The sequence below is a fragment of the Salvelinus alpinus genome, chromosome 15 (genome assembly GCF_045679555.1).
Source record: "Salvelinus alpinus chromosome 15, SLU_Salpinus.1, whole genome shotgun sequence".
Classification (NCBI taxonomy): Eukaryota; Metazoa; Chordata; class Actinopteri; order Salmoniformes; family Salmonidae; genus Salvelinus; species Salvelinus alpinus.
The window spans coordinates 55,633,371-55,658,909 of NC_092100.1; the positions used below are offsets into that span (position 1 = coordinate 55,633,371).

At 42.1% G+C, this 25,539-nt stretch overlaps 1 protein-coding gene across 10 annotated transcripts in view; it reads left to right on the top strand.

Annotated features, from left to right (window-relative positions):
- LOC139540376 (CUGBP Elav-like family member 2) overlaps window positions 1-23,276 on the top strand; it is a 75,139-nt gene extending 51,863 nt beyond the window's left edge. For 4 of the 10 annotated variants that reach the window (XR_011668172.1, XR_011668178.1, XR_011668180.1 and 1 more), the window contains exons 4-15: window positions 309-357; window positions 1,158-1,292; window positions 5,753-5,832; window positions 10,805-10,966; window positions 11,354-11,417; window positions 11,900-12,025; window positions 12,384-12,542; window positions 12,959-13,135; window positions 13,480-13,497; window positions 14,011-14,154; window positions 15,794-15,974; window positions 17,071-23,276. Coding sequence is in view for 1 of the 10 variants with exons in the window: in XM_071344162.1 (XP_071200263.1) it covers window positions 309-357; window positions 1,158-1,292; window positions 5,753-5,832; window positions 10,805-10,966; window positions 11,354-11,417; window positions 11,900-12,025; window positions 12,384-12,542; window positions 12,959-13,135; window positions 13,480-13,497; window positions 14,011-14,154; window positions 15,794-15,921 (1,242 nt within the window). In the remaining 9 variants the exon portion in view is untranslated. Of the gene's footprint in view, window positions 1-308; window positions 358-1,157; window positions 1,293-5,752; window positions 5,833-10,804; window positions 10,967-11,353; window positions 11,418-11,899; window positions 12,026-12,383; window positions 12,543-12,958; window positions 13,136-13,479; window positions 13,498-14,010; window positions 14,155-15,793 lie in introns of all 10 variants that reach the window. The other 6 variants (XR_011668174.1, XR_011668173.1, XR_011668176.1 and 3 more) reach the window with 6 other exon arrangements.
- The last annotated feature ends 2,263 nt before the right edge of the window (window positions 23,277-25,539 follow it).

A 25,539-nucleotide genomic window follows, 5' to 3' on the forward strand; every position in this document is an offset into this window, starting at 1 on the left:
ATTGGAAAAGGTAACGTGACAGGTGAGACTTGACAGGTGAAAACAATATGGAGTCGAGCCTATTATTAGGGTGGCTTTCACCTTGTCAGTTCTTTCAGATCAGTCAAGGAGAGGAGGCTAGGAGTGTGAACGAAATGTTTAAACAATTGCTAAAGGGCAAGGGAGCAAGAGGGAACCAAAAAACACAGCCAAGCACCTGGCCTGTTCATCGTCGCGGAAACTAGCGGTTGGTTAGTGTGTCATTGTGATGACAGGCCTGATGATAGGTTGATGTTTAACATGTTTCTTCCGTGTTCTCCTCCTTCCAGATGCATCATCCCATCCAGATGAAACCCGCTGACAGCGAGAAAACAAACGGTGAGTGACATCATTGCAGATACGATGTGACACAGGCTAAAATGTGTATAAACAAAACATAGCGGCTGGCCGGTTGCAGGGAAGGGTTGCGTCCCAAATGGCACCTTATTCCCTTATATCGTGCACTAATTCTGACCAGGGCTGTGGTCAAAAGTAGTGGGCTATATAGGGTGCCATTTGGGTCACAACCTGAGAACAGAACACAGCTACCATGAAGTCCCTGAGGAAGTGAGGAAATTGCACCAAGAAGAATCAAGGTTGGGAAAGGAAATAAAAATGGAGACTGTTTCTATATTTTAGTTCCCACACGGTGGCCCAAATGGTACTCGTCTGTTTGTGCTTCCAAGGCATGACAACGACCATAGAAGTTGGCTGTTATGGAACAAACAGATCTGGGACCAGACTGCCGAAACGGTGCTCTGTGCTGTAAATTCAGTATTTCTTGGGAGTATTGCAGGGGTGTCAGGGGTTACTAGGATTTAAAGGAGCTTTATGAAGGGGGGGGGGGGGGTGAGAGGAGCGAGAGGAAGGCGGGTACAGAGGGATCTGTTGGGAGGATAAGGGGATGATAAAGCAGTCATCCGTCTGAAGAAAAAGAGATTGGGGAGGAGGGAGAGATGAAGCAGTAAGATAGAGATTTAGAGAAGGAAAAGGGGTGAGCTGACACATTGAGTGAGAGGGTTGCAAGGAGGTGAGAGGAGAGATTGAACTAGCAAAAAAGAGAGGTGGAAGGTTGCATAGCCCATTTTGCTATCGCTGTTTTGCTGTCACTCATTCTTTCCTCTCTTTCTCCATTTCAGCTGTGGAAGACCGAAAGCTCTTCATTGGAATGGTGACAAAGAAATACGGCGAGAACGAGGTCCGGATGATGTTCTCTGCTTTCGGACAGATAGAGGAATGCCGAATTCTCAGAGGACCTGACGGTCTGAGCAGAGGTGGGTTGTGGGTAACGCCGTGTCACTCTGCTCCACGCTCCCGTTATACCAAGTGGTCCTGTGTCAGTGGATCAGTTTGTAAGGGCGTGGCACTAGGAACCAAAGCAAAGGTCTTGGGTTCAATTCCTACAGGGATCATAATACACATAGCAGAAATGTATGTCAAATGTACTGAAAGTCATTTTCGATAAAACGCACCCTAGGCCATCCTGTATATATGATGAGATTTGTTAGATAGATATTTTTTGTATTTTACCCTCTTCATCCCCCCAATTTCGATCTTGTCATCGCTGCAACTACCCAATGGGCTCGGGAGGCGACGGTCGAGTCATGCCTCCTCCAAAACACGACCGGGCAAACCGCGCTCGTAACACCCGCCTGCTTAACCCGGAAGCCAGCCGCACCAATGTGTCGGAGGAAACACTGAGCCTGCAGGCACCCGGCCCGTCACAAGGAGTCGCTAGAGCACGATGAGCCAAGTAAAGCCCCCATGGCCAAACCCTCCCCTAACCCGGATGACGCTGGGCCAATTGTGCGCCGCGCCACTCGGGAGGCCCAGATTTATGGTAGTGGCTTCCTCTTTAAATGTCGCTATATTGCTTCCACCTATCCAATCTTCTCGGATCACAGTAGTGGGTAGGGAATAGGAGCTAGCGTTTGATTTGAAATTCATCACTAGAGTAGTCCACTACTACACCCGCCGATAAAAGAACACAGACTTGCCTAGTGCCTGCCTTACTACACTGCTCCCAAACCTTTTATTTCCACCCTTCCCGCCCTGCCCCTATATTCATATCCTATTCACCCAAAGTTGGCCCCCTCCTCGCTCTCTCTCGCCCCCCCCCCCTCCCAAATCCACCCCGATATGACTCCCCGTGACACACTCACCACCTCCTACATCTCTGCAGCAGAGGGAGGGGGTGCATCAACACTCACAGGGCTCAACTCCGCCTGTAACAATAGTCCCAGCCATCTCCATGGCAACCCCATGGCTGCTGGTGTTCTAGGCCGGCCTCAGCTGGCAGGCAACACAGGACACACACAATCAGTACTGCACCGCCCCCACCGTGCTCCACAAAGGATGGAATTATTCCACTGCTCCACCTCTGCCTGCCACAACTTCTATCTGTGCCGCATAAGACGCCATAAAATCGAGTGAGACCGACAAGTGCAATAATAGTATGGATGGGCATGAGTTATCGAGTACGAAGCTCGATCTTTAACCAGAGGGGGAAAAAATACTGTTAAACTATTGGTGGATGTGCTTTGTAGCAGCTCGTACAAGTGAAATTTTGTCCCAATTTTTTTTATTTTATGTTGTCTTAAAGACTACGTTAATTTGCTTTGACTCTAGTGTTCCATTTGAACATGTGCATTTGCGGGGCACAACAAAAAAGAAACCAAGCCTTAAGGATCACAGTTCTTCTCCCTAAATGTCCTTTCCCCCCTGTGTCTCATTCACTCAATTGCGTTCCGACCGCTCCCTACACATACGCATGCTGAGCGCGCACACAAGCTCCTGTTAGGCCTACGGAATTAAATGCCAATAAAAACGTATCTAACTGATGGGATACAAAAGCTACATTTCGTACCAAATGACGACAGTTTTATCACAAATTCAAATGGACTGGTAGATTGAAGTAGGAAAATGTGTTCCAACAACCGTTGCTGCGGTTTTGGAATAATTGTGTCCTGTCTATTTTCCGCTTAGGCTACTTCGCGAACTGCCATTTAGAATTGGTTAGCCTAGGCCTCTCAAACTCAACACTGGATCTCGATGCCAGTTCCACTGCGTTTCTTTTCATTGTTCCCCTCTAATCAGGGATGGATTTTAGACCTGGAGCACCAGGTGCGTGCAATTTAATTCAGGTAGAACAGAAAACCAGCGGGCTCCAGACCTCGTAGGGTAAGCGTTGAATAACCCTGGCCTAGGCTATAACCCCTCCTAAACATAGACAGGTTCCACACTGTGAATATACAAACACATTAGTTTGATAAAGACGGAGAGCATATTTTCATCAGAATCATTAAGGCTAGTAGGCCTTCTCACCAAACCGATGTCATGGCTGTAATTCATCACCATGCATTGTTCAATGTGGAATTGTTAATCCTTTTAGACATTTCCAAAGAAAAGACAGAATAAACTAAATTGAACATCTGTATATCGAAAATAAGACCATTTTTGTTTTGTAACGCTGAAAAAATGGTCTTTCAACTCGCCAAATTGAGCCCCATTTCAAATAGTCACTATTTCAACTTTTTCCATTTGGAAAACATTTTTTTAGTCTGTTGTTACATGTTTTTTATTTTTACTATAAAATAGGTGACTTGACTGTGGTAAGGGCTCTGGAAATAAGAGCGTATTGTCTGCTAAATTAACAAAGCAAGGCTATGGCATTACACAGCCATAAGCTTCTACAAGCACGCACCACTGCTAAGGTTACTGACTTTTTGGAGATTGTGTAATATATAACTAGTTGATATTATGATTTCAATAAATTCGTCTGAAATGTCACTTGATTTTTTATTGACCGAATATACACTACATGATCAAAGGTATGTGGACACCTGCTCGTCAAACATCTCATTCTAAATTATGGGCATTAATATGGAGTTGGTCCCCCCCTTTGCTGCTATAACAACCTCCACTCTTCTGGGAAGGCTTTCCACTAGATGTTAGAACATTTGCTGCGGGGACTTGCTTTCATTCAGCCACAAGAGCATTAGTGAGATCGGGCACTGATGTTGGGTGAATAGGCCTAGTTCGCAATCTGCGTTCCAATTCATCCCAAAGGTGTTCGATGGGGTTGAGGTCAGTGCTCTGTGCAGTCCAGTCAAGTTCTTCCATACTGATCTCGACAAACCATTTCTGTGTGAAAAGGGCCTTCCCCAAACTTTTGCCTCAAAGTTGGAAGCACAGAATTGTCTAGAATGTCATTGTATGCTGTAGCGTTAAGATTTCCCTTCACTGGTACTAAGGGGCATAGCTCAAACCATGAAAATCAGCCCCAGACCACATTATTCCTCCTCCACCAAACTTTACAGTTGGCACTATGCATTGGGGCAGGTAGCGTTCTCCTGGCACCTTCCAAACCCAGATTCGTCTGTCGGACTGCCAGATGGTGAAGCGTGATTCATCACTCCAGCGAATGCATTTCCCCTGCGCCAGAGTCCAATGGCGGCAAGCTTTACACCTCTCCAGCCGACGCTTGGCATTACACATGGTGATTTTAGGCTTGTGTGCGGCTGGTTGGCCATGGAAACCCATATCATGAAGCTCCCGACGAACAGCTGAAGTTGCTTCCAGAAGCAGTTTTGAACTCGTGGTGGGTGTTGCAACCAAGGTCAGATTGTTACGCGCTACGCATTTCAGCACTCGGAATTCCCGTTCTGTGAGCTTGTGTGGCCTACCACTTCGCGGCTGAACTGCTGTTGCGCCTAGACATTTCCACTTCACAATAACAGCACTTACAGTTGACCGGGCCAGCTCTAGCAGGGTAGAACATTTAACAAACTGACTTGTTGGAAAGGTGGCATCCTATGACAGTGCCATGTTGAAAGTCACTGAGCTATTCAGTAAGGCCATTCTACTGCCAATGCTTGTCTATGGAGATTGCATGGCCGTGTGCTCGATTTTGTACAACTTTCAGCAACGGGTGGCTGAAATAGCCGAATCCACTCATTTGAAGGGGTGTCCACATACTTTCCATATATAGTGTATTTATAAGGGACAATTATGGTTTGTTCTCTGTAATGGTTATAAATTAGGCATTGTCACGCACTTTTGGCATAAGCTTATAGATAAATGCGCTCATTTCTTTCCAGTGTGTTAAAAAAAAAATAAGTGCAGAAAGAAATCATGCGAGTACTCGAACAGTCAAAATGCCCATCCCTAAGTAAAAGAAGAATATGCAGAGCTCAAGTGTCAGTGCCGCGGGTTCACCCTGTAGTCTCTGTCATCATAGTTGTAGCATGTGTTGCTATGTCATTTTAAAATGGACATTTATCTTTTTGCTAGGAAATCGCCATAATAGCCATTTAGTGTGTGTGTGTGTGTGTGTTGTGTGAGAGGAGTGTGTGTTTTCTGTAGTTATCTCAATTAGTGTCTCACCCATCCCAGTGATCACATCCCCAACTAGCCCAATCCATCCACAGCTTCTCTTGATTGTGGTACAATATGTCAATCAATGTTATGTTTACTGTGCTCATGTGGTTGTTGTTGTTGTGACTGTATTGTTATGTTACTTCCATGTGCTAACCAGTGAGAGCGGTTGTTCTTCTGTGTGCTTGGAGTGCCGTTCATTCTATGTTACTGTAATGTGTTATTTGGGATTTCATAACGACGTGTCCCAAAACCTTTTGTCTTGTTTTGTTTCTTCTTTGTCCCTCCCTCCTACCCTCCCTCCTCTTGTCTGTCCCTCCCTTCCTCCTCCTCTTGTTCCCTCTCCCCTCCCTTACAGGCTGTGCGTTTATCACATTTTCTACCAGGGCTCAGGCCGCGAATGCAATCAAAACCATGCATCACTCTCAGACTATGGAGGTACTGTACCCCTTAGCACCTATTTCTCATCTCTCCCCTCTCCCTCTATGCAGTCTGCTGCCCCCTTGTGGTTTAAGTGCGAATTGAGAATTGTATCTCACAAGGAAACACATGTTTATAGGTTGTCCCAAATCACACTTTATTCCCTTTATAGTGCACTACTTTTGACCTTATCTGGTCAAACTGCACTATAAAAAGAATAGGGTGCCATTTGGCAAGCAGACGTCATATCACAGAACATTAGTCATACACCAACGCAAAGCATACTTGGCCAATATTATTAGGGTGTTGAAAGACAAAATTAAACTAGTTCTGGTGTTATACTTTGTATTCCATGTTATAGAGAAGCATCTCATTTTATAAGGATAGGACTGCAATGCAAATTCGGCACTACGGAATACATAATTACAGTAATTTCAGCCCAATAATTTAAAGTAGGCTGGTCCTATTACTAACAAATATTTATGCTTAATGCCTAACTGGGAGTTTGTAACAATTTTAAACAATTTATGAAATTTGAATAAACGTGTTATACTACTTTATGCAAATTATATAATTAATATGCTAATTAGTCTGTACGGAAGGGAAAATAAGACGCCATGTTAAGCATTTACATTTCTGTTAAAAAAACTATAAAGCCATGCGTTCATTTATTTATTCATTTTCGCGCTGTTGGCGGTAGGTGCACTTGATTCGGCTGCCCTAGCACCGGGAGTCAAAGTGTTTCCATTTTGAACCATTTCATATGTCTGAAAGAGGAACTCAGCCTACGCGGCAGGCCCACAGAGCATATCAAGTGCATTTATTGGCCTACCGCTGGCCAATCAGATAGATCAGCTCACCGTGTCTACACAGTTTGCGCCAGTTTCCTTGAGCCATTGCCGTAAAACGAAGCCTCGAGCGCAATTGTACTTTTACCCCTTTTTCTCCCCAATTTCGTGATATCCAATTGTCCCATTGATGCAACTCCTGTATGGACTCGGGAGAGGCGAAGGTCGAGAGCCATGCATCCCCCGAAACACAACCCTGCCAAGCCGCACTTCTTCTTGACACATTTGCTTGCTTAACCCGGAAGCCAGCCGCACCAATGTGTCGGAGGAAACGCCTTAAAACTGGCAAAAGATATCAGCTTGCAGGCGCCCAGCCCACCACAAGGAGTCGCTAGAGCGCGATGGGACAAGGACATCAAGGCCGGCCAAACCCTCCCCTAACCCGGATGGCGCTGGGCCAATTGTGCGCTGCCTCATGGGTCTCCCGGTCACGGCCGGCTGTGACACATCCTGGGCTGTAGTGACGCCTCAAGCTCTGCGATGCAGTGCCTTAGACCGCTGCGCCACTCGGGAGGCCCGCACAGCAAAGATGATACTGTGATATTTCAAAGCTTTTTCAAAACCATGATTAAAGACTCAACAAATACTCAAAAACAGCAGTTATTTTCTGTAAGTTCATGTGTAAGTTGTTATTCAGCACTGTCAACACTTTGTTGAACAGTTTTATAAGCTATAAAATGTGCTTTCTCCCTACTTTCACTCACGCTGCAACCTGTACTGCAACTGCAATGAATGAGTATAGCAAAGTGTTCCGATAAGCTTGCATTGTTATTATTTGCAGCTTGTATTTTTTTAATAGAGGAATATTTAACTTTCTCTGGTCACAGGAGTAACAACATGAATTGGTGCTTAAGGCAGAAATAATACAGTGCGACTTAAATCTTCCAGCTGATAGCAAAATTTATCTCCCCTTTTCTCAGCGGAGGGGAGTCTGAGAGGCAGCCTCACTGCTGCTCCCTCCCTCCCCGCAGACTGACCGTCAGATGCAGGCCATCAGTCCAGTAAAAAATATAAGCACATTGTTACGCTCACTTGGCTGTGCCTCACAAGTCATATATAACAAATGATCTATTTCCAGTGTGATCATATACCTAACATTGTGAAATATAAATTCTAAATGGTCTGAGAAGAACAACATTGGCAGGGCAATTTAAGCATAGCCAATATGCATTGATAAGGTATTGGGCCTATAGACTACTGCACAAACCTCATTGCTACAGAAGTGTTTTTAATAGGTTAATGTTGCATAAGCTTATGTTTTTTTAAAGCCGTGTTTAAAAAATATATATATATATTCAGCAAAAAACAAAACGTCATGTCACTGTCAATTGCGTTTATTTTCAGAAAACTTGTAAATATTTGTATAAACATAAGATTCAACAACTGAGACATAAACTGAACAAGTTCCACAGACATGTGACTAACAGAAATGGAAATAATGTGTCCCTGAACAAAGGGGGGAGTCAAAATCAAAAGTAACAGTCAGTTTCTGGTGTGTCCACCAGTGCATCTCCTCCTCATGGACTGCACCAGATATGCCCGTTCTTGCTGTGAGATGCTACCCCACTCTTCCACCAAGGCACCTGCAAGTTCCCGGACATTTCTGGGGGGGAATGGCCCAAGCCCTCACCCTCCGATCCAAAAGGTCCCAGACGTGCTCAATGGGATTGAGATCCGGGCTCTTCGCTGGCCATGGCAGAACACTGACATTCCTGTCTTGCAGGAAATCACGCACAGAACGAGAACGATTTTCCCACCCGAGATATGTTTTCATCTCATTTTGTTGTTGCGATACAAGGCAGTGCATGATGACTTAGTGCACATAAAAATAGATTTTGCAGTTAAATTCCCATGAACCGAATAAAAAATTAAGTTAAATTGGTTTCCAGCACATTTTCAACTCTACTGATGGTTTTCTCACAAAATAATTTTCGTTATATAGCAGTATGCCCATTCTGTTATTGGCAAGTGCGCTCAAGCCAACAGCTCACAGATATAGTGTGGGTATAGCCTACATGAGGAGATTATTATGGCCAAAAGAGCAAGATTTCTTTTCATTTGTTAAACGGCAGCCAAGCATCGATCATCATGTCACCAGAATAAGACCCTCAATATTTATTGGAGAGGAGCATCAAGCTCATCACATTGCACTTTCGCCAGCCTGTGAAGTTCATCAAAACTTATTTCATCTGTAGCCTAATAAACTGCATGCTTTCCCGACGAGTCGTAGAGGGAGGACCACACAACTTGTAATCGCGTGACTCCAAGTTTACTTTGGTTATGATGGTAATATATTTTTGTAATAGGAAGCATAGAAATAGCGCACATACAACAGATATACAGCTTCTTAGACTTGCTTTCAATGATTAACAGATCAAGAACTCACATTTCTATGTGAATTTAGTCGGGTCGCCCAAGAAGTTACATATTGGAGCTTTAAGAGGGCACACATGGAGAGAAACATATTTTTGAATCTATATTTTAGCAGAAGCCTAATGAATCAATAATATCCCACTAATTTATTTACATCATTTTATTTATTTGTGACGTGCCAGTTGCAAAGCGGCAACGCGCCCGGCAATGTGTTAAACCTTGCATGACAAAGTATTTACCCATGTTGTTTAGCCTACATAGTAAAGCATAGAGACTACTATATTCAATATACATTAACTGAGATATAGTCCTATATCAGAGCAACTGTATAACCTCTTGCATTACGAAGTATTTATTTACCCATGTTTAACCTGCATAGTAAATCATTACTCCGCTCATTATATTGAATAGACTTGAACTAAACAGAAATAAAGGCGACAGTATTAGAGCAACTGTCTTAGTGGGACCTTTCAAAACTTTGTAGATCAGGCAGCCTAGATTCTCCACTATCGTTTAGGCATGAACTGAGATGTACTGTAGGCATGCGTGTACTGTATGAGAGTAACTGTCCCACTAAGTCCCTTCAAAACTGGGCTGGTATTCCCGTTGAATCAGAGCAAGAGTAATGTGACTGCTAACAGGTCAGAGGCTCCCTAGGGAAGCAGCCAACCGATCCCTAATTAGGAACCACAGAATAAAACTAGCTCAGCTCTGGGCCTCGGGAATTTAGAACTAGGTCCCAGTAGTGATGGCACCATTTTAGGGTTGCAATTGGAGACATTTCCAGAAATTCCTGTTGGAGTATTCCCTTTCTGCTTCTCCTGAATCCGGGAATCCTCCGATGGCGATTTCTGGAAAACCTGGAGATTTGGGGAAAGTTTCTGGGAACTTTGCAACCCTACTACACCCGTTACAGTCAGTACTGTGTCCCCCTGATGCTATGGGAGGTGCTACTAGTGTAGAAAGTAATTCCCTGTCAAGCCTGGTCCCCTTGTCTGGCTCTCTCCAATTCACAACATTGATACCACATGTCTACGTCTGGTCTGTCCAGTGATATGTCAATATCTGGCTTGTCTGTTTGTTACAGCGGAATACAGTGCTATCCTGTGTATGTGTTTTGTAGCTAAATGTCTTATCTCGTTATGTCTTGACTTGGCATGCATACGTCCTTCCTTGTTTGACTGTCTGTTTTAAATGTTTCTGTTATGTCCCTCCCAGCTGTGTGTGTGTGTGTGTGTGTGTGTGTGTGTGTGTGTGTGTGTGTGTGTGTGTGTGTGTGTGTGTGTGTGTGTGTGTGTGTGTGTGTGTGTGTGTGTGTGTGTGTGTGTGTGTGTGTGTGTGTGTGTGTGTGTGTGTGTGTGTGTGTGTGTGTGTGTGTGTGTGTGTGTGTATTTTGCGTTGACTCGCCTCAGTCCCACCCAACCAACCCTGCCCCAATCCTCCTTTTGAGCCATACCCTCCAGTGTTATAAAGTGTAACTGGCTGTCTTGTTTCTGTCTAAGCATTATCCCTTCCTGGTTCTGTCTGTGGAATGTAGCCTGGCTTAGTCGTGCATGACAATGTTCTAATAGTTTATTTCCTATTTTGAATGCAACACTTAAAGAAATACATTTCCCAGATTACCACAGGTCATAGTATACCCTCCACAATGGGTATTCCTGAAAAATGGCCCTGCAGATTTGACTGTTGTGATAGCGTCTGTGTTTCTGATAGTGTGTGTGTGAACTTGACTGGGGTGAAATCTAACTCTCGTTCCTCCCCCACTAAAGGGCTGCTCCTCTCCCATGGTGTGTAAGTTTGCGGACACTCAGAGGGACAAAGAGCAGCGGCGCCTGCAGCAGCAGATGGCCCAACAGATGCAGCAGCTCAACAGCGCCTCCACCTGGGGAAACCTGGCAGGGCTGGGAGGCCTCACCCCACAGTACTTGGCAGTAAGTACACCTTAATACACCATAGTACGCCACAGTAACCTGGCAGGGCTGGGAGGCCTCACAGCACAGTACCTGGCAGTAAGTTGAAGCCGTTGACATGCATATAGGCTACATGCATGTTTAACATTGTTGGGAAAGCATGACATTCTGAGAGGTCATACTCTTTCTCAATTAGTTTTCCTCGGGTTCTCGTCACCTCCCCTCTGTCTCTACATTGGAGGAGAAGTTCCTCTCCTTTTTCTCAAACCGCATTTGAGAAGGTCCCGGGGACCTTCAATGAGTTTTGAAAAAGAAGGCGAGGAGAGAGGAATCAAGGAAAAGACATAAATGATTGGGAGAGAGCACAAGTCTCCTTTACTCTGTTTTAGAACTCTCTTTCTTTTACAGTTGCTCCAACAGGCGACATCTACCGGTAACCAGAGTAATTTTGGTGGCATGCAGAGGCTAGGAGGTGAGTCACTCATTTTTTTCCTGTCCCTGTTCCCGTCCTCCACAACTCCAACCCACTCTGATAAACATACAACTGTTCGTGTAAACAACCTTCTGTCACGACGCTTTACTCCCACGTAGTTTCACAACCACTAAAATCACATTACCGTTGAATAAGATTGGAACATTAATCAGGGTAGCTATTCTAGGAGACACAAGTCTGCTGGGGACAAACTTATAGGGGTGAAAATCAAGAACCGATGCAGTGCCGCAAGGCGGTGTGCCAGGGCCACTTCTTTTCCTGTTATATGTCAATGCTATGAAGTCTTCTTGTTTGTGACATTTCTTTCTGTATGCGGATGATTCCGCTCTTCTGGTCTCCCATCAGAAAAGCTAACGCAGCTCCATTTCCCCCTCTTGGCAAATAAGCATCTGTTCTTAGTTGACATACCTGAATAAATAAAGTTGAAATAAAACAGCTTCTCTCTCACTCACCTCTTCCAGGTGTGAACCAGCTGCAGCTGCAGAACCTGGCCACGTTAGCTGCTGCTGCCTCTGCAGCCCAGAACTCAGGCGGCGGCTCCAACGCGCTGTCAGCCAACGGAGCTCTAGGTAATCTCTACAACTCAGGTAACTATAGCCCAGTTTCTCTCTCTATAGTCCAGGTAATCTAGCAGTCTGAGGCCAATGTTAGTTTCTCCCTTCATTTTTCGCTCTATAAAAAAATGTACTGCTCACAAAAAAAATCTACGGCGCTTAATCTTACGACACAGATTAAACATAGTCCTGGACTAAACTTTTTGATGGAGATTCCCCATTGAACTTGCTTTTTAGTCCAGGATTAAGATTCTGTGTCCCCAAAAAAACACCTACGTGTGCACCTGCTTCTTATTCAGTTGCTTGGCCTGCTCTATCTACTCTACTATACCACATCTTTGCTAGGCTTAAACGACACCTAATGGTAACCTCTGACCCCTCTCCTCCCCAGCAGCAGGCCAGACGGCAGGCTCCAGCGCCGGTGCAGCCATGAACACCCTGGCCTCTCTGGGCCTGACCCAGGGCCTCGGCGGGGGCCTGACGGGGGCCTCCATGGGTCTCAACAACCTCAACGCCCTCACTGGGGGTGTCAGCGGTGAGTACTCCAACCGTGAGTACTGCACTAAAAACAATGACTTTACTACCTTTTCTTCAACTTTTTTTGTTTTTCGGTCTTTCAAATCACACCTTAATTCTGTTGATGAAGCCGCTGTGTTCTGTTGATGTTCAGGCTTCTTTACCTGTATGGTAGTTCATGATTGTCAAATGTTGGAGTAAGGTCTGGTTTTACGAACACATTACCTGGTTTGGACTAAAAAGCATGCTTAGGAGAATATCCATTGAAATAGCTATTTAGTGTAGGACTAGACTAGTGTCATTTTAATCTCAAATGTATGCCAGTCTGTATGGTAGAGAGAACTTTAGGTGTCGAGGCCTTTTCTTCTGGCTGTTGTATCTAGTTGCATGGATGTAGTCTGTATTTTTGAATTGTCAAAATACACGATATCTTTACGTCTACTGTGTTAGGAATGGCGGCTATGAACGGAGGACTGGGGGCCTCGATGGCGAACGGCTCGGCGGCGAGTTCCATGGACGCACTGACTCAGGCCTACTCAGGGATGCAGCAGTACACGGCCTCCGCCCTGCCTTCCCTCTACAGCCAGTCCCTACTGCAGGGAGCAGCCGGCGGGAGCCAGAAGGAGGGTGAGTCTCAGTCCACACACCAGTTAGGCTGCAAATGTTGTCTTGTTAACTTACATTGATTGTGATATATAGTTGCCTTACCTAGCTATCTTTAGTGGAATGCATTGACTGTACGTCTGCTAAATTACCAAAATGTAATGTAAATGGTAATGTTTTTATGTGTGTCTCAACTAGTTTCTTGTAAGCCCAAATGGGCTTTGCAAGTAAAAGATGTATGACATTGAAAGAAAAGAATCGACTAACCATAGGGCACAGTGTCACATGTTTACTTAGTACCAGTATCTCTCTTTCTCAAAAAACAAATCTAAAACTCCGTCCTCTCCTCTCCTTCATTGCTCCTTCAGCCGGGAGCCAGAGGGAGGGTGAGTCTCAGTCCACACACGAACCACAACGTGGGGTCGGGTAGTATTGGTTTTCTTTCAAATACTTTGAGCATTTGCTTGAGCCTGCCACTAGTGGGAATAAGGTGAGTTGCCCCGGCCTGGAAGCTGGTCTTGGGTCAGTTTTGCAGTGGTTAGGATTGGGGGAGGGGAGAAGCTGATCCGAGATCTGCACCTAAGGGGAACTTCACTCCAGGGCCCTCGAGTGCCAGATTGGCAGGCTTTGGTGCTCTTGGGACTATTCCATTGGTTCCAGGCGAGCTCAATCAAGCACAGATTGAGTATTGGAAAGATTTCAAATACAATTTTGAACCCAGGTCAGTCTGATGGCCACAGCTGTGCATCATGCCACATGATTCTGTTTCTTGATCTGTCTCTTGATCTGTCTCTCTGTCTCCTCTCTACCTCTCCTTTTCTCCTCTTCTCCTCTCCACCCCTCTCTCTCCTCCCTTGCGATCCTCTCCCCTCTTGCTCTTTCCACTTTCTCTCTCTCAGGTCCTGAGGGAGCCAACCTGTTCATTTACCACCTGCCCCAGGAGTTTGGAGACCAGGATGTCCTTCAGATGTTCATGCCTTTTGGAAGTGTCGTCTCTGCCAAAGTCTTCATCGACAAACAGACCAATCTGAGCAAGTGCTTCGGTATGTAGTCTAGTCTGCTGCCTCCAAACATGAGAAATAACTGGCTCAATGGCCGCTGGGGTAGAAAGCAGGATCATTAACCAGCTACAGTGCATTCGGAAAGTATTCAGACCCCTTGACTTTTTCCACATTTTGTTACGTTACAGCCTTATTCTAAAATGTATTAAATTGTTTTTTTCCCTCATCAATCTACACACAATATCTCATAATGACAAAGCAAAACTGGTTTTAGACATTTTTGCTCATTTATAAAAAATAAAAAAAAACTGAAATTACATTTACGTAAGTATTCAGAACTTTTACTCAGTACTTTGTTGAAGAACGTTTGGCAGTGATTACAGCCTCGAGTCTTCCTGGGTATGATGCTACAAGCTTGGCACACCTGTATTTGGGGAGTTTCTCCCATTCTTCTCTGCAGATCCTCTCAAGCTCTGTCAGGTTGGATCGGGAGTCTCCCTGCACAGCTATTTTCAGGTCTCTCCAGAGATGTTAGATCGGGCTCTGTCTGGGCCACTCAAGGACATTCAGAGTCCCGGAGCCACTCCTGTGTTGACTTGGCTGTGTGCTTAGGGTCTTTGTCCTGTTGGAAGGTGAACCTCGCCACAGTCTGAGGTCCTGAGCACTCTAGAGCAGGAGAGATCCATCTTGGTTTCATCAGACCAGAGAATCTTGTTTCTCATGGTCAGAGTCTTTAGGTGCCTTTTGGCAAACTCCAAGCGGACTGTCATGTGCCTTTTACTGAGTTGTGGCTTCAGTCTGGCCACTCTACCATAAAGGCCTGATTGGTGGAGTGCTGCAGAGATGGTTGTCCTTCTGGAAGGTTCTCCCATCCCCACAGAGGACCTCTGGAGCTCTGTCAGAGGGACCATTGGGTTCTTGGTCACCTCCCTGACCAAGGCCCTTCTCCCCTGATTGCTCAGTTTGGCCGGGTGGCCAGCTCTTGGAAGAGTCTTGGTGGTTCTAATCTTGTTCCATTTAAGAATGATAGAGGCCACTGTGTTCTTGGAGACATTCAATGCTGCAGAATTTTTTTGGGTACCCTTCCCCAAATCTGTGCCTCGACACAATCCTGTCTCGGAGCTCTACGGACAATTATTTCGACCTCATGGCTTGGTAGAAACATCTCAAGGAAGATCAATGGAAACAGGATGCATCGGAGCTCAATTTCGAGTCTCATAGCAAAGGGTCTGAATACTTATGTAAATAAGGTATATTTTTTATACATTTGTAAACATTTTTAAACCTGTTTTTCGCTTTGTTATTATGGGGTATTGTGTGTAGATTGATGAGGGAAAAATTGTATTTATTCCATTTTAGAATAAGGCTTTAGCTTAACAAAATGTGGAAAAGGCAAGGGGTCTGAATACTTTCTGAATGCACTGTACATTTTGATAAAGTCATATCGCTTGATTTTCTTTATTAAATATGCATTGTTGGTTGTCAAACCAATTATACCATTCTGATTTTAAGTCTATATTTCTGGAAAAGATTTGGGTTATTTAGGACTGTTATCTGTCTAACTCATTGATCACAGCCCCCTGGTATGTCATGGAAATCTCTGAAGACTTGTTTTTTTTGTTGCCTCATTGGTTTGAGTTTGGTATGTCACTAGCCCTAATTTCCTTCCTCCATTCCTCAGGGTTTGTCAGCTACGACAATCCGGTGTCGGCACAGGCCGCCATCCAGGCCATGAACGGCTTCCAGATCGGCATGAAGAGGCTCAAGGTGCAGCTGAAGCGCTCTAAGAACGACAGCAAACCCTACTGATCTTACCCAGGGCAGGGGCCTTTTCCCCCAGGCTCTATGTTAGCATTACAAGGGTAAGTCTAAGTCTACCCAACCCACGACTAAAGCCAAGGCCATCTGATCACCACAGCAGAGACTTAATTAATAGGGTGGCAGGTAGCCTAGAGGTTAGAGCGTTGGGCCAGTAACCGAAAGGTCGCTGGTTCGAATACCCAAGCGGACAATGTCACAAATCTGCCGATGTGCCCTTGAGCAAGGCACTTAACCCTAATTGGCTCCAAGGGCGCCGTACTACTATCGTGGGTGTCATTCAGACTCACTCCACTGGGGTCTTATTATCTTGAAACGGTTACGTTCTTTACATGTCGATTATTACTGCATCCATTCCTTTTACGGTTTCATCGTGTAATTTTTAAGAGTGGTATAAAGTGTGTTAATTTATATGATTATTTATAGCGATCACTAGAGCCAGTGTTCAAAAGGGTATTTTGTGTTGTGATATCAAAGAGGGAACACCAGATTTGATTATTTCTGTACCATTTCATTATATCTACTTACTAGGTTTAAAATAGACGGGTTGACTAAGGGTCAGACACACACCTCATCCTGTCAGACTATCAGAGCTCTTGGGCTTCAGTCTGCTGCATTGATCTGTCACCTCTTAATATGTGAAGCTCTTTCGCTTTTTCTCTCTGCTTCCATCTCTCATTCTTTTTCTTTCTTAAAACCAATCGTTGTCAAGCTAGTGGGGCTACCTCTGCTCACTTCTTTTCATAATTAACTTCTTCCAATCATTCCATCCATCCATGTCTCTCCTGAAGGGACTGACTGGTTAGAGATGGATCACTTTGAGTGCCAAGTGTATGTGCATGTCTGACTGTCTAACATATGTCTAGTGATGTCATTTCTTAATCTGATGATGTCATTTCCTGTATCAAACTGTATTGTTTGTATTGTTTTGTGCGTGTGGGGAAACATCCCCAATTGTCATTATGTTATATGTGGTGATTGGCATTGTTTGTCATTGTTGTTGGTGCCTCATGGTTGAAAGGTTATTGTGCTGTGGCTAACTTCTTTCTCCCTCTCTGTCTCTGTCTGTCTCTCTCTCTCTCTCTCTCGCTCTCGCTCTCTCTACCTCTCTCCTTTCGTGTTTTTTCTTCCCTTTTTTAGAAAAAATCTCCATGCCTGTTTGCTCATCGTTAGCCTAGCATGTCCTCATGGTGTTGAAAGCCAACCCAAAACTCCTCCTCTTCCTCCTGGCTACTCCTCATCATCCTCCCGCCATTGTTGTCTCTGATGTCTCGCTAAAGCTCGCCTGACCAATAGGCTACCTGACCACACACCCCCCCCCCCCCCCACTGACCTTTGACATATGAAATTTGACCATAGCTCAACCTGATTGGTTGTATCCAAAATGGCACCCTGTATAGTGCACTACTTCTGACCAAAGCCTTTTTGATCAATGCTAGGTCCTGCACTATATAGGGAATAGGCTAACATTTTGGATAAGTCCAATTTCTTTCGCATGTAACTTCATTTTTCTCTAGTTTTTTGGTATAAATGTAATGGGAGGGAAGGGAGGACAAGCAAAATCAATGTGAAATCTTACCTGCGCTTATTTCATTTAAGAGACTCTCTTTAGCAAATGCAGAAAAAAAAGATTGTTTTAAAAGCCTGTGGGATAGTTTATTCTTTATTTTTTTATTTTGTAATTTGCTTGTTTTTATGTTGTTTCTTTTAACCTCTTCTCTCGGTCTAAAGTTCACGTGAAAGTTTTAATACAGGGACTAGCACAGCACGGTGCTACTTTGTGCCATTAGCAATATGCTGGCTTCTGAAACAACATACTATAAAGCTGTGTCTGAAATGACACCCCATTCCCTATTTAGTGCACCGATTTTTATTCGCCGCCAGGGCTCTAGTCAAAAGTGTAGTGCACTATGTAGGGAATAGGGTGCCATTTCGGCTGCACACTAAGACCACTCGACTAGGAAAACAATTTTGAAAACAAGTCTGGTTATCAACCAGAATGCCCCTCAGTGCGTTGTTATGGTTTTTCACATTTAATATTCAAGAAGGCATTGTAAAGATTTTCAATTTTCTCGCTAAGGCTGTTGGTGACTTGGTTTTCATTAATGAAAATATAACAGTTTATTTACCTATTTAGCTTTATTCAAAAAACAATTTACGGCACAATTAAAAGGTAGATTTGCTTTGACTACCTACATGAACTTTTTAGAACTGATTCACAAATAGACAATCTGTGGTTTAAATGCACACTTAGATTACCTATATTTTATACCATTGAATCTATAGAAGTTTAGGTTAACTTTGGGGTTATTTTGTAGATTATGTTGTAATGTCATCTGCTAGGGTCTAAGTGTTTAAAGTTTTTCAAGAGGATTAAAAAAAAACTGTTTGCTCGATCAACACAACCTTTCGAAAAAATAAATGTCATTACGAGTGGTGATGTAATTCCTACTTACTTACATGTACAGTGCCTTCAGAAAGTATTCATACCCCTTGACTTATTCCACATTTTGTTAGTCTGAATTCACAATGGATGACTAGATTTTTTGCCTCGCTCATCTACACACAATGTCCCATAAAGTGACTGTGAAAACATGGTTTCAGAAATTTTGGCACAAATGAAATACAAAAATATATAATTTAAATAAGTATTCACACCCGATTCAATACTTTGTAGAAGTACCTTTGGCAGCGATTACAGCTGTGAGTCTTTCTGGGTAAAGGTGTCCGCATGCTTCCCAGCTGAAACAGTTCGGTGGAGTTTGAATATATTATAATGACATTTTGTGACGTTTTTCTTCGTTTGGACTTCTGTGATGATTTTTTTTGGTGATTGGTCAACAGTAGGGATTCTTTAATAAAGTCTTTGTCATTCAACAAGAGACGACTCATTTTCATGCAAATGTTTTAATTGAAAAATACTGCACAAAACAACTTAGATGTTAAATTGCCCGACTAAGATAAATCTTAACTCAAGAAATCTGTCATTAATTTTGATTATCTTAGATTAATTCTTACTGAGGAAATGTATACTGGCTACGGCGTCTCAAAATGGACCAACCGTACTATTTCCGCTTCTTTCTCGTTTTTCAAGTGAAGGTCATTTTAACTAGGCTAGCCGAGTTCGGCTAGGTGCCAGCCTAACTGAGGCATGCAAATTTGACCATTTGTTCTTTTAAAAATTCTTCAAGCTCTGTCAAATTGGTTGTTGATCATTGCGAGACAACCATTTTCAGGTCTTACCATAGATTTTCAAGTAGATTTAAGTCAAAACTGTAACTCGGCCACTCCGAAACATTTACTGTCTTCTTGGTAATCAACTCCAGTGTAGATTTGGCCTTGTGTGTGTGAGGTTGAAAGGTAAATTCATCGGCCAGTGTCTGGTGGAAAGCAGACTGAACCAGGTTATCCTCTAGGATTTAGCCTGTGTTTAGCTCCATTCTGTCTTTTTTTTTATCCTGAAAATCTCCTCAGTCCTGAACGATTTACTTTGTGAAGTGAATTGCTTTGCCATTTCCCCCCCCCCCCCAATATTAATTTAGTGCCTTGTTGCAAACATTATGCATGTTTTGGAATATTATTTTTCTGTACAGGCTTCCTTTTCACTCTATCAATTAGTAGGTTAGTAGGTTAGTACAGTTTTCTCCTATCACAACCATTAAACTTTAACTGTTTTAAAGTCACCATTGGCCTCATGGGGAAATCCCTGAGCGGTTTCCTTCCTCTCCGGCAACTGAGTTGTGGTGTCTGGGTGTATTGATATACCATACAATGTGTAATTAATAACTTCACCATGCTCAAAGGGATATTCAATGTCTGTTTTTTTTGCACCATCTATAAATAGGTGCCCTTCTTTGCGAGGCATTGGAAAATCTCCCTGGTCTTTGTGCTGAATCTGTGTTTGTACTTCACTGCTCAGTTGAGGGACCTTACAGATAATTGTATGTGTGGGATACAGAGAGAGTCATTCAAAATTCATGTTAAACACTTTTGCACACTGAGTGAGTCCATGCAACTTATTTTATGAACTTATTTATGCTTGCCATAACAAAAGGTTGAATACTCAGATTTAGATTTTTTTTTTTTAAATGTATTTGTCAATTTCAAATAACATTATTCCACTTTGACATTATGGGGTATTGTGGGTAGGCCATGGACCAAGAAAATCTATATTTAATCCATTTTCAAATTCAAGCTGTAACAAAACAAAATGTGGAAAAAGTCAAGGGGTGTGAATACTTTCTGAAGTCACTGTATTGTCAGAATTCCTTTATGGATTATTAGCTTTTATTGGACACATCAGTTAATAGATTGTCATTGTCATCTTGGAGTATATAGACTGAATTTGTTTTTGTTTTTTCCTACTTTAAAAAAAGAGAACGATTAAAACTTAGTATTAAATTCTTACTTAAGGTACTTGAGAATTTTTTGGTGAATTTCTTCTTGATGAGAATTTATTTGATAAATGGATGTTTCAGTTTTTGTTTAGTGTAGATGCCTCGTATTGAAAGATAATGTCTCTTAACACAGAAGACAGACACTGCTTTTTTGTTTAAAGTGCCCATGTGTCAAACTCACACACACAGTATTTTAAGTTCTTACAATATGTGACGGTGCCCATTTTCACACACACACTTTGTTTTGTGACAGTAAAAACACTCGGAGCCCCTGAACGTGAGCGATAATTTTGATTTGGTCACTCACACACACACTGAATTTCTTTGTTGGTGATAAGATATTAGTTTATCACACATTAAAAAAAGCTATTTTCTATTCACAACTTACGCACAGTATCTATGTGTTAACACTGCTCAACTCACCCCCACCAAAACAGTGTTGGTTTACAAAAGCATTCCATGTTTCAGCTTAAAGTTTACTACTCCAAACAGAAGTGTGTCTTTTATAGGGGTGATAATGGACTAGCCTACTTTCTGTCAGTTGAACTGCGAAGCTGATGGGTCAGCTCAAATCATTTACATCCAGCCCCCCAAAGAAAGGTTCCCCAAAAAGAAAAAGGTGTACCGGGGTCGTATTCACTAGGCACAAAACAGAATCAAGCATGGGAGACTATCTGAACTTGCCCAATAAGATTTGCTTGTTTTCATTTTCCGTTGCAAAACGTTTTGCTACGGTGTGCCCTAATGACTACGACCCAAATGGTTCTAAACAAGGGTTGTCAACTCAGGGTCCTTTGTGTTTGAGATTCAGCTCTGTGTGGAAGATGCAAGCACTGCGTAAGGTGTCTTTCGCAACAGATTTGGGATTAACAAGACACAAAATGCACAATTGTTGCCATTTTAAACACTTTAATTCATTTTTTTTAATCACCACAGATGGCACCAGTTTTAGCTTGGGAGTTCTAGCAGCACTCGTTGCGAGGAGTTTGGAGTTTTGTTTGTTGAATGGGAGTGGTTTATGTCAGTTATTAGGGGAAATGTTCACTTTTTTGCTAATCTTTTTGTCTTTGAAGCATGGGTTGGTGGCACTTCCCAGAACTACCAAGGTACTACTAATAAAAAAATATTTTGTGTTCAATATGATGGAGCATGTGCTTTTTGCAGTGTGTTTTTATATCCAAATGCAATACAATAATCAAAGTGCCATATTATATGTCTAGAAACTGCCTACACAGATACTATAAGGCCTTGGTTGTTATTACAGATTGCTGAAGTTAGGTAACTCTGTTTTCTTTTTTCTTTTGGCATGCTTGTTATTATATTGATACCAGTGTGTCATTAAGGCTAAATCACCCTCTGTTTTGTCCCCACTTTGTGTCAAGTTATTGGTTCTAATGTGATGTGTGAATTTTAACACATTGGCAAGTAATTTTTTTGAATTATTATACAAGAAATAACCCTAAACTTTTGAAGACAAATCCCCTTGTTGGTGAGTGACAGAGTTGAGTACTTTACAGTACGGTCACAGACGATGTATATTATGAATGCTTGTTATTGGGCAAAATGGTAGTGGTTGTATATTGATTTATTGATTATAATAGAAATATCATTTTTTGCATCAACCAAAACCTGGGAAGTGTGCCATATTATAAACATTGATTTGTCTTTATGACAGTTTTCTAAAAAAAATATTGAGTATGTAGGCTACAACAAACTGATAACTAATGTTAGTTAATATTGAATTGATTATAACAGGTAGTTAGTTCTAAAACTATTGTAAAAATAAGTGTTCCTGAAAATGTTGAAATATAAGCACAATATAAAATCACACATGGGTCAGGTTATAGGAACTTGAGACTCACTTCGGGGGCTTCCGTCACAACCACCATTTTTTGAATGCGTTCCAAATGTCACCCTACTCCCTTCATAGTGCACTACTTTTGACCAGGGCCCATAGGGAATAGGGTGCCATATTGGATATAGTCTCAGTATTTCTGTCACTGCTCACTGCTCTCTCATACTCTGAAGTGCTATTTGACGAAGTATGTGGTAGCTTTGCGTCTCTTAGATATTGTCTTGGTCAACAATCTATCTGTCCTCGTTCTGTACCATTTTTATTGTCTGATTTAATCATTGATATGAATTCTTTGTTCATGTTCTTCTCCACATAAATGATTTGATAGATGTTTGTGTTGTCTTGAGAAAAACCAAAGTCGCGGTGCATCTTGATGTTATCTGATCTGTAAAGCATTATTACAGTAGTGATTTTCTGTTTTAATTAACAAACTTTTTTTAAACTTGGGTGGGATTTGAAAATAACAAAATGACAAAAACAGGCTCGTTCCAATTTCTACAATACTGGTTGTTCATATGTATTTTGTACCAGTGAAGCTTTTTTATATTGGAAATAATTAAAGAAAAAAATCTATATTGGAAAAAAATGTCTGGCCTCTCTATAAGGCCTCGCCTTGAATGTGGGTCATGAGTTAGGCTTCTTGGTGGTCGTCAATGACAACAGTTTTGGTAGTATGTTTTATTTCTTAAAATAACCTTAATTTTGATTTCATTAACTTGCTCTCTACATGTTCCTCACTTTGTTATTCTCTTTTTGGGGGGGAGGGTGGGGGGGATCCTCTAAAATTGTGGTAAGTTTCATGTTAGTAGTATTGTGCTCTGTCCACATGGTTATTATAAATGACCATCCGGATTGATTATAGGCAACTTGTGTGGATGGATAAATAAATGTATTAGTTTAATAGAAAGTTAATTATTTGTTGTTTTAGTTCTGGGCTTTTTGCTTTTTTACCTGTGTCGTTAGATTTTTCTGTTTTTACCATAGAATGAGTGGTGTGTAGTTGGAAAGCCAAGTCGATGTTTTATTTGGTAAATGTTTGTTCATGTGTGGTGTTTCTTTGCCTCTGTCTCCAAAATTAAACCATTTTCCCCTAATATTGAATGTGTCTTTGTCTGTTGTGTAGTCCCAGTACCTGTCCAGTGTTGTGAAGACATTTACAAACTCCCCCGTGTCTGTCTCCCTAACTTGTTTCTCTCCATTGTCGTTCTCTTTGCTTATTTATTTTCTTTCAAGCAATCAATAGCTGATATAATTTGAGGTTATTGGTATATTGATTTTCTAATATACAGTAGCCTAATTGCATACCATGGATTTGGGGGTTGTAATGAAAGAAGCTGCTGTGGTTTATGGATGAAAGGTTTACTAGTATATTAATTGTCTAATATGCAGAAGCCTGTATACACATTAGTGTTTTGCAGGTTGTGAGTGTGTGATTCTTTTTGTGTTCTGATTTTGATCAAATGAAGCACCACCGGTAGAGTAAGTACTCTGTCTGAAAAGGAACATTGCATTCTAACACTACGGGTTCAGATTTGGGACCGGTTCTGAGGATGCCACCAAATTTCTTGGCGTCAAGATGTTTACGAACAACTGAACTGCAAGAACATCAGTGTAAGTACTACTGATGGCCAGGAACAGCTGAAGTACCCACACTATTGAAAAAGGTTATTGTGTTTATACATCATTGGACTCTGCTTAGAAAGACTGAGGCAAAATAAGCTGCAGTGGCACCATCTACTGCTCACTAGTGTAACTACATTTCATATACAGTATTAATTGATGCAAGAATCATAACGACATGCTACTGAATAAGAGGAGCAGTTGATCTGTTATCGCGTAGAAAACCCAGACACTCATTGTTTTTCATAATTATATAAAGTAGCGTTTCTAATTACTTGACTTATCAATGCGTTATATAGTGCATTTTTGAGGGGGTGGGTCGATAATCATCGTCAGGCTTTTAGAACAGAGCATCACATGCAAAACTGAAACTACCTCAAATCCGAGTAATTTTAAATTTATAACCAATACACTTTTCACATACATTTCAATCATAAAAATGGCATTGCTGGCCAAATATCTGTGTTTCTACTGTGGTCCTATTACTGCAATATGTGCTTGCGTCTACGCGCATGTCCGTGACTGCTTGTGAAAGTGGCCTTGGGCAAAATGGGGGGGGGGGGGGGGGGTGGGCTTTAGAAGACGTGCATGACGGGCCTATACCCCTGGTGAACCTGGTTAGCGTTGATTACATTCGTTTTGAAACTGGGCAGCCTCTGGGTAGGGTACCACATTTAAAATACCCAAATGCGGGACAACGGCGGTGGTGTAAAAAGCTCTCAATTGTCATACTTGAGTAACAGTAAAGATATGACTCAAGTGAAAGTCACCAAGTAAAATACTACTTGAGTAAAAGTCTAAACGTATTTGGTTTTAAATATATTTAAGTATTAAAAGTAAACGTAAAAGTATAAATCATTTAAAATTCCTTATATTAAGCAAACCAGACGGCAACATTTTCTTGTTTGTTTTTATTGATGGATAGCCAGGGGCATGCTCCAACACTGACATAATTTACAAACGAAGCATTTGTGTTTAGTGAGTCAGATCAGAGACCGTAGGGATGACCAGGGATATTCTCTTGATAAGTGTGAATTGGACAATTTTCCTGTCAAAATGTAATGAGTACTTTTGGGTGTCAGCGAAAATGTATGGAGTAAGATGTACATTATTTTCTTTAGGAATGTAGTGAAGTAACAGTTAAAGTTAACAAAAATATAAATAGTGAAGTACAGATACCCCCAAAAACTACTTAAGTAGTACTTTAAAGTATTTTATTTAAGTACTTTACACCACCGGACAATGGGAAGATTTTGAGGGACATTCTAAGTAGAGTGTAGCCAACACATGAATTTTGAAGCACACTTAACCTACTCTTTTTATGCCTCCTGCAAAATTTGGGGATCTAGAAACAAGATACCACTTGTGTGGCTGTTTTATGAAAATCTGGGAATATGTGGCCAATGAAACATTTCTGGTTGGTCTAGAGAATGTTATGGAGAGCTCTTCATTAGACGTACACGTTTTGAAATTACTGGTAGTTAACTGTCCTCTCCAAGTTTAGCTGGAATTGAGCCTAAAAGGATTTGACAAGTGTGATTGGTATGACATTGGCCTACATTTCTTGACCTGCGCAGAATATGAGATCTCAACAATGATTGGAGAAATGCTTAACATCACCAGCTCCACATCCTTATATAATATATTGTCATAAATGCAACGTGACTGCAAAATATAGGTTGGAATGTCAATTCTCATCAAATGATTAGGAAGTCTGACTGAAATACTGAACAAATC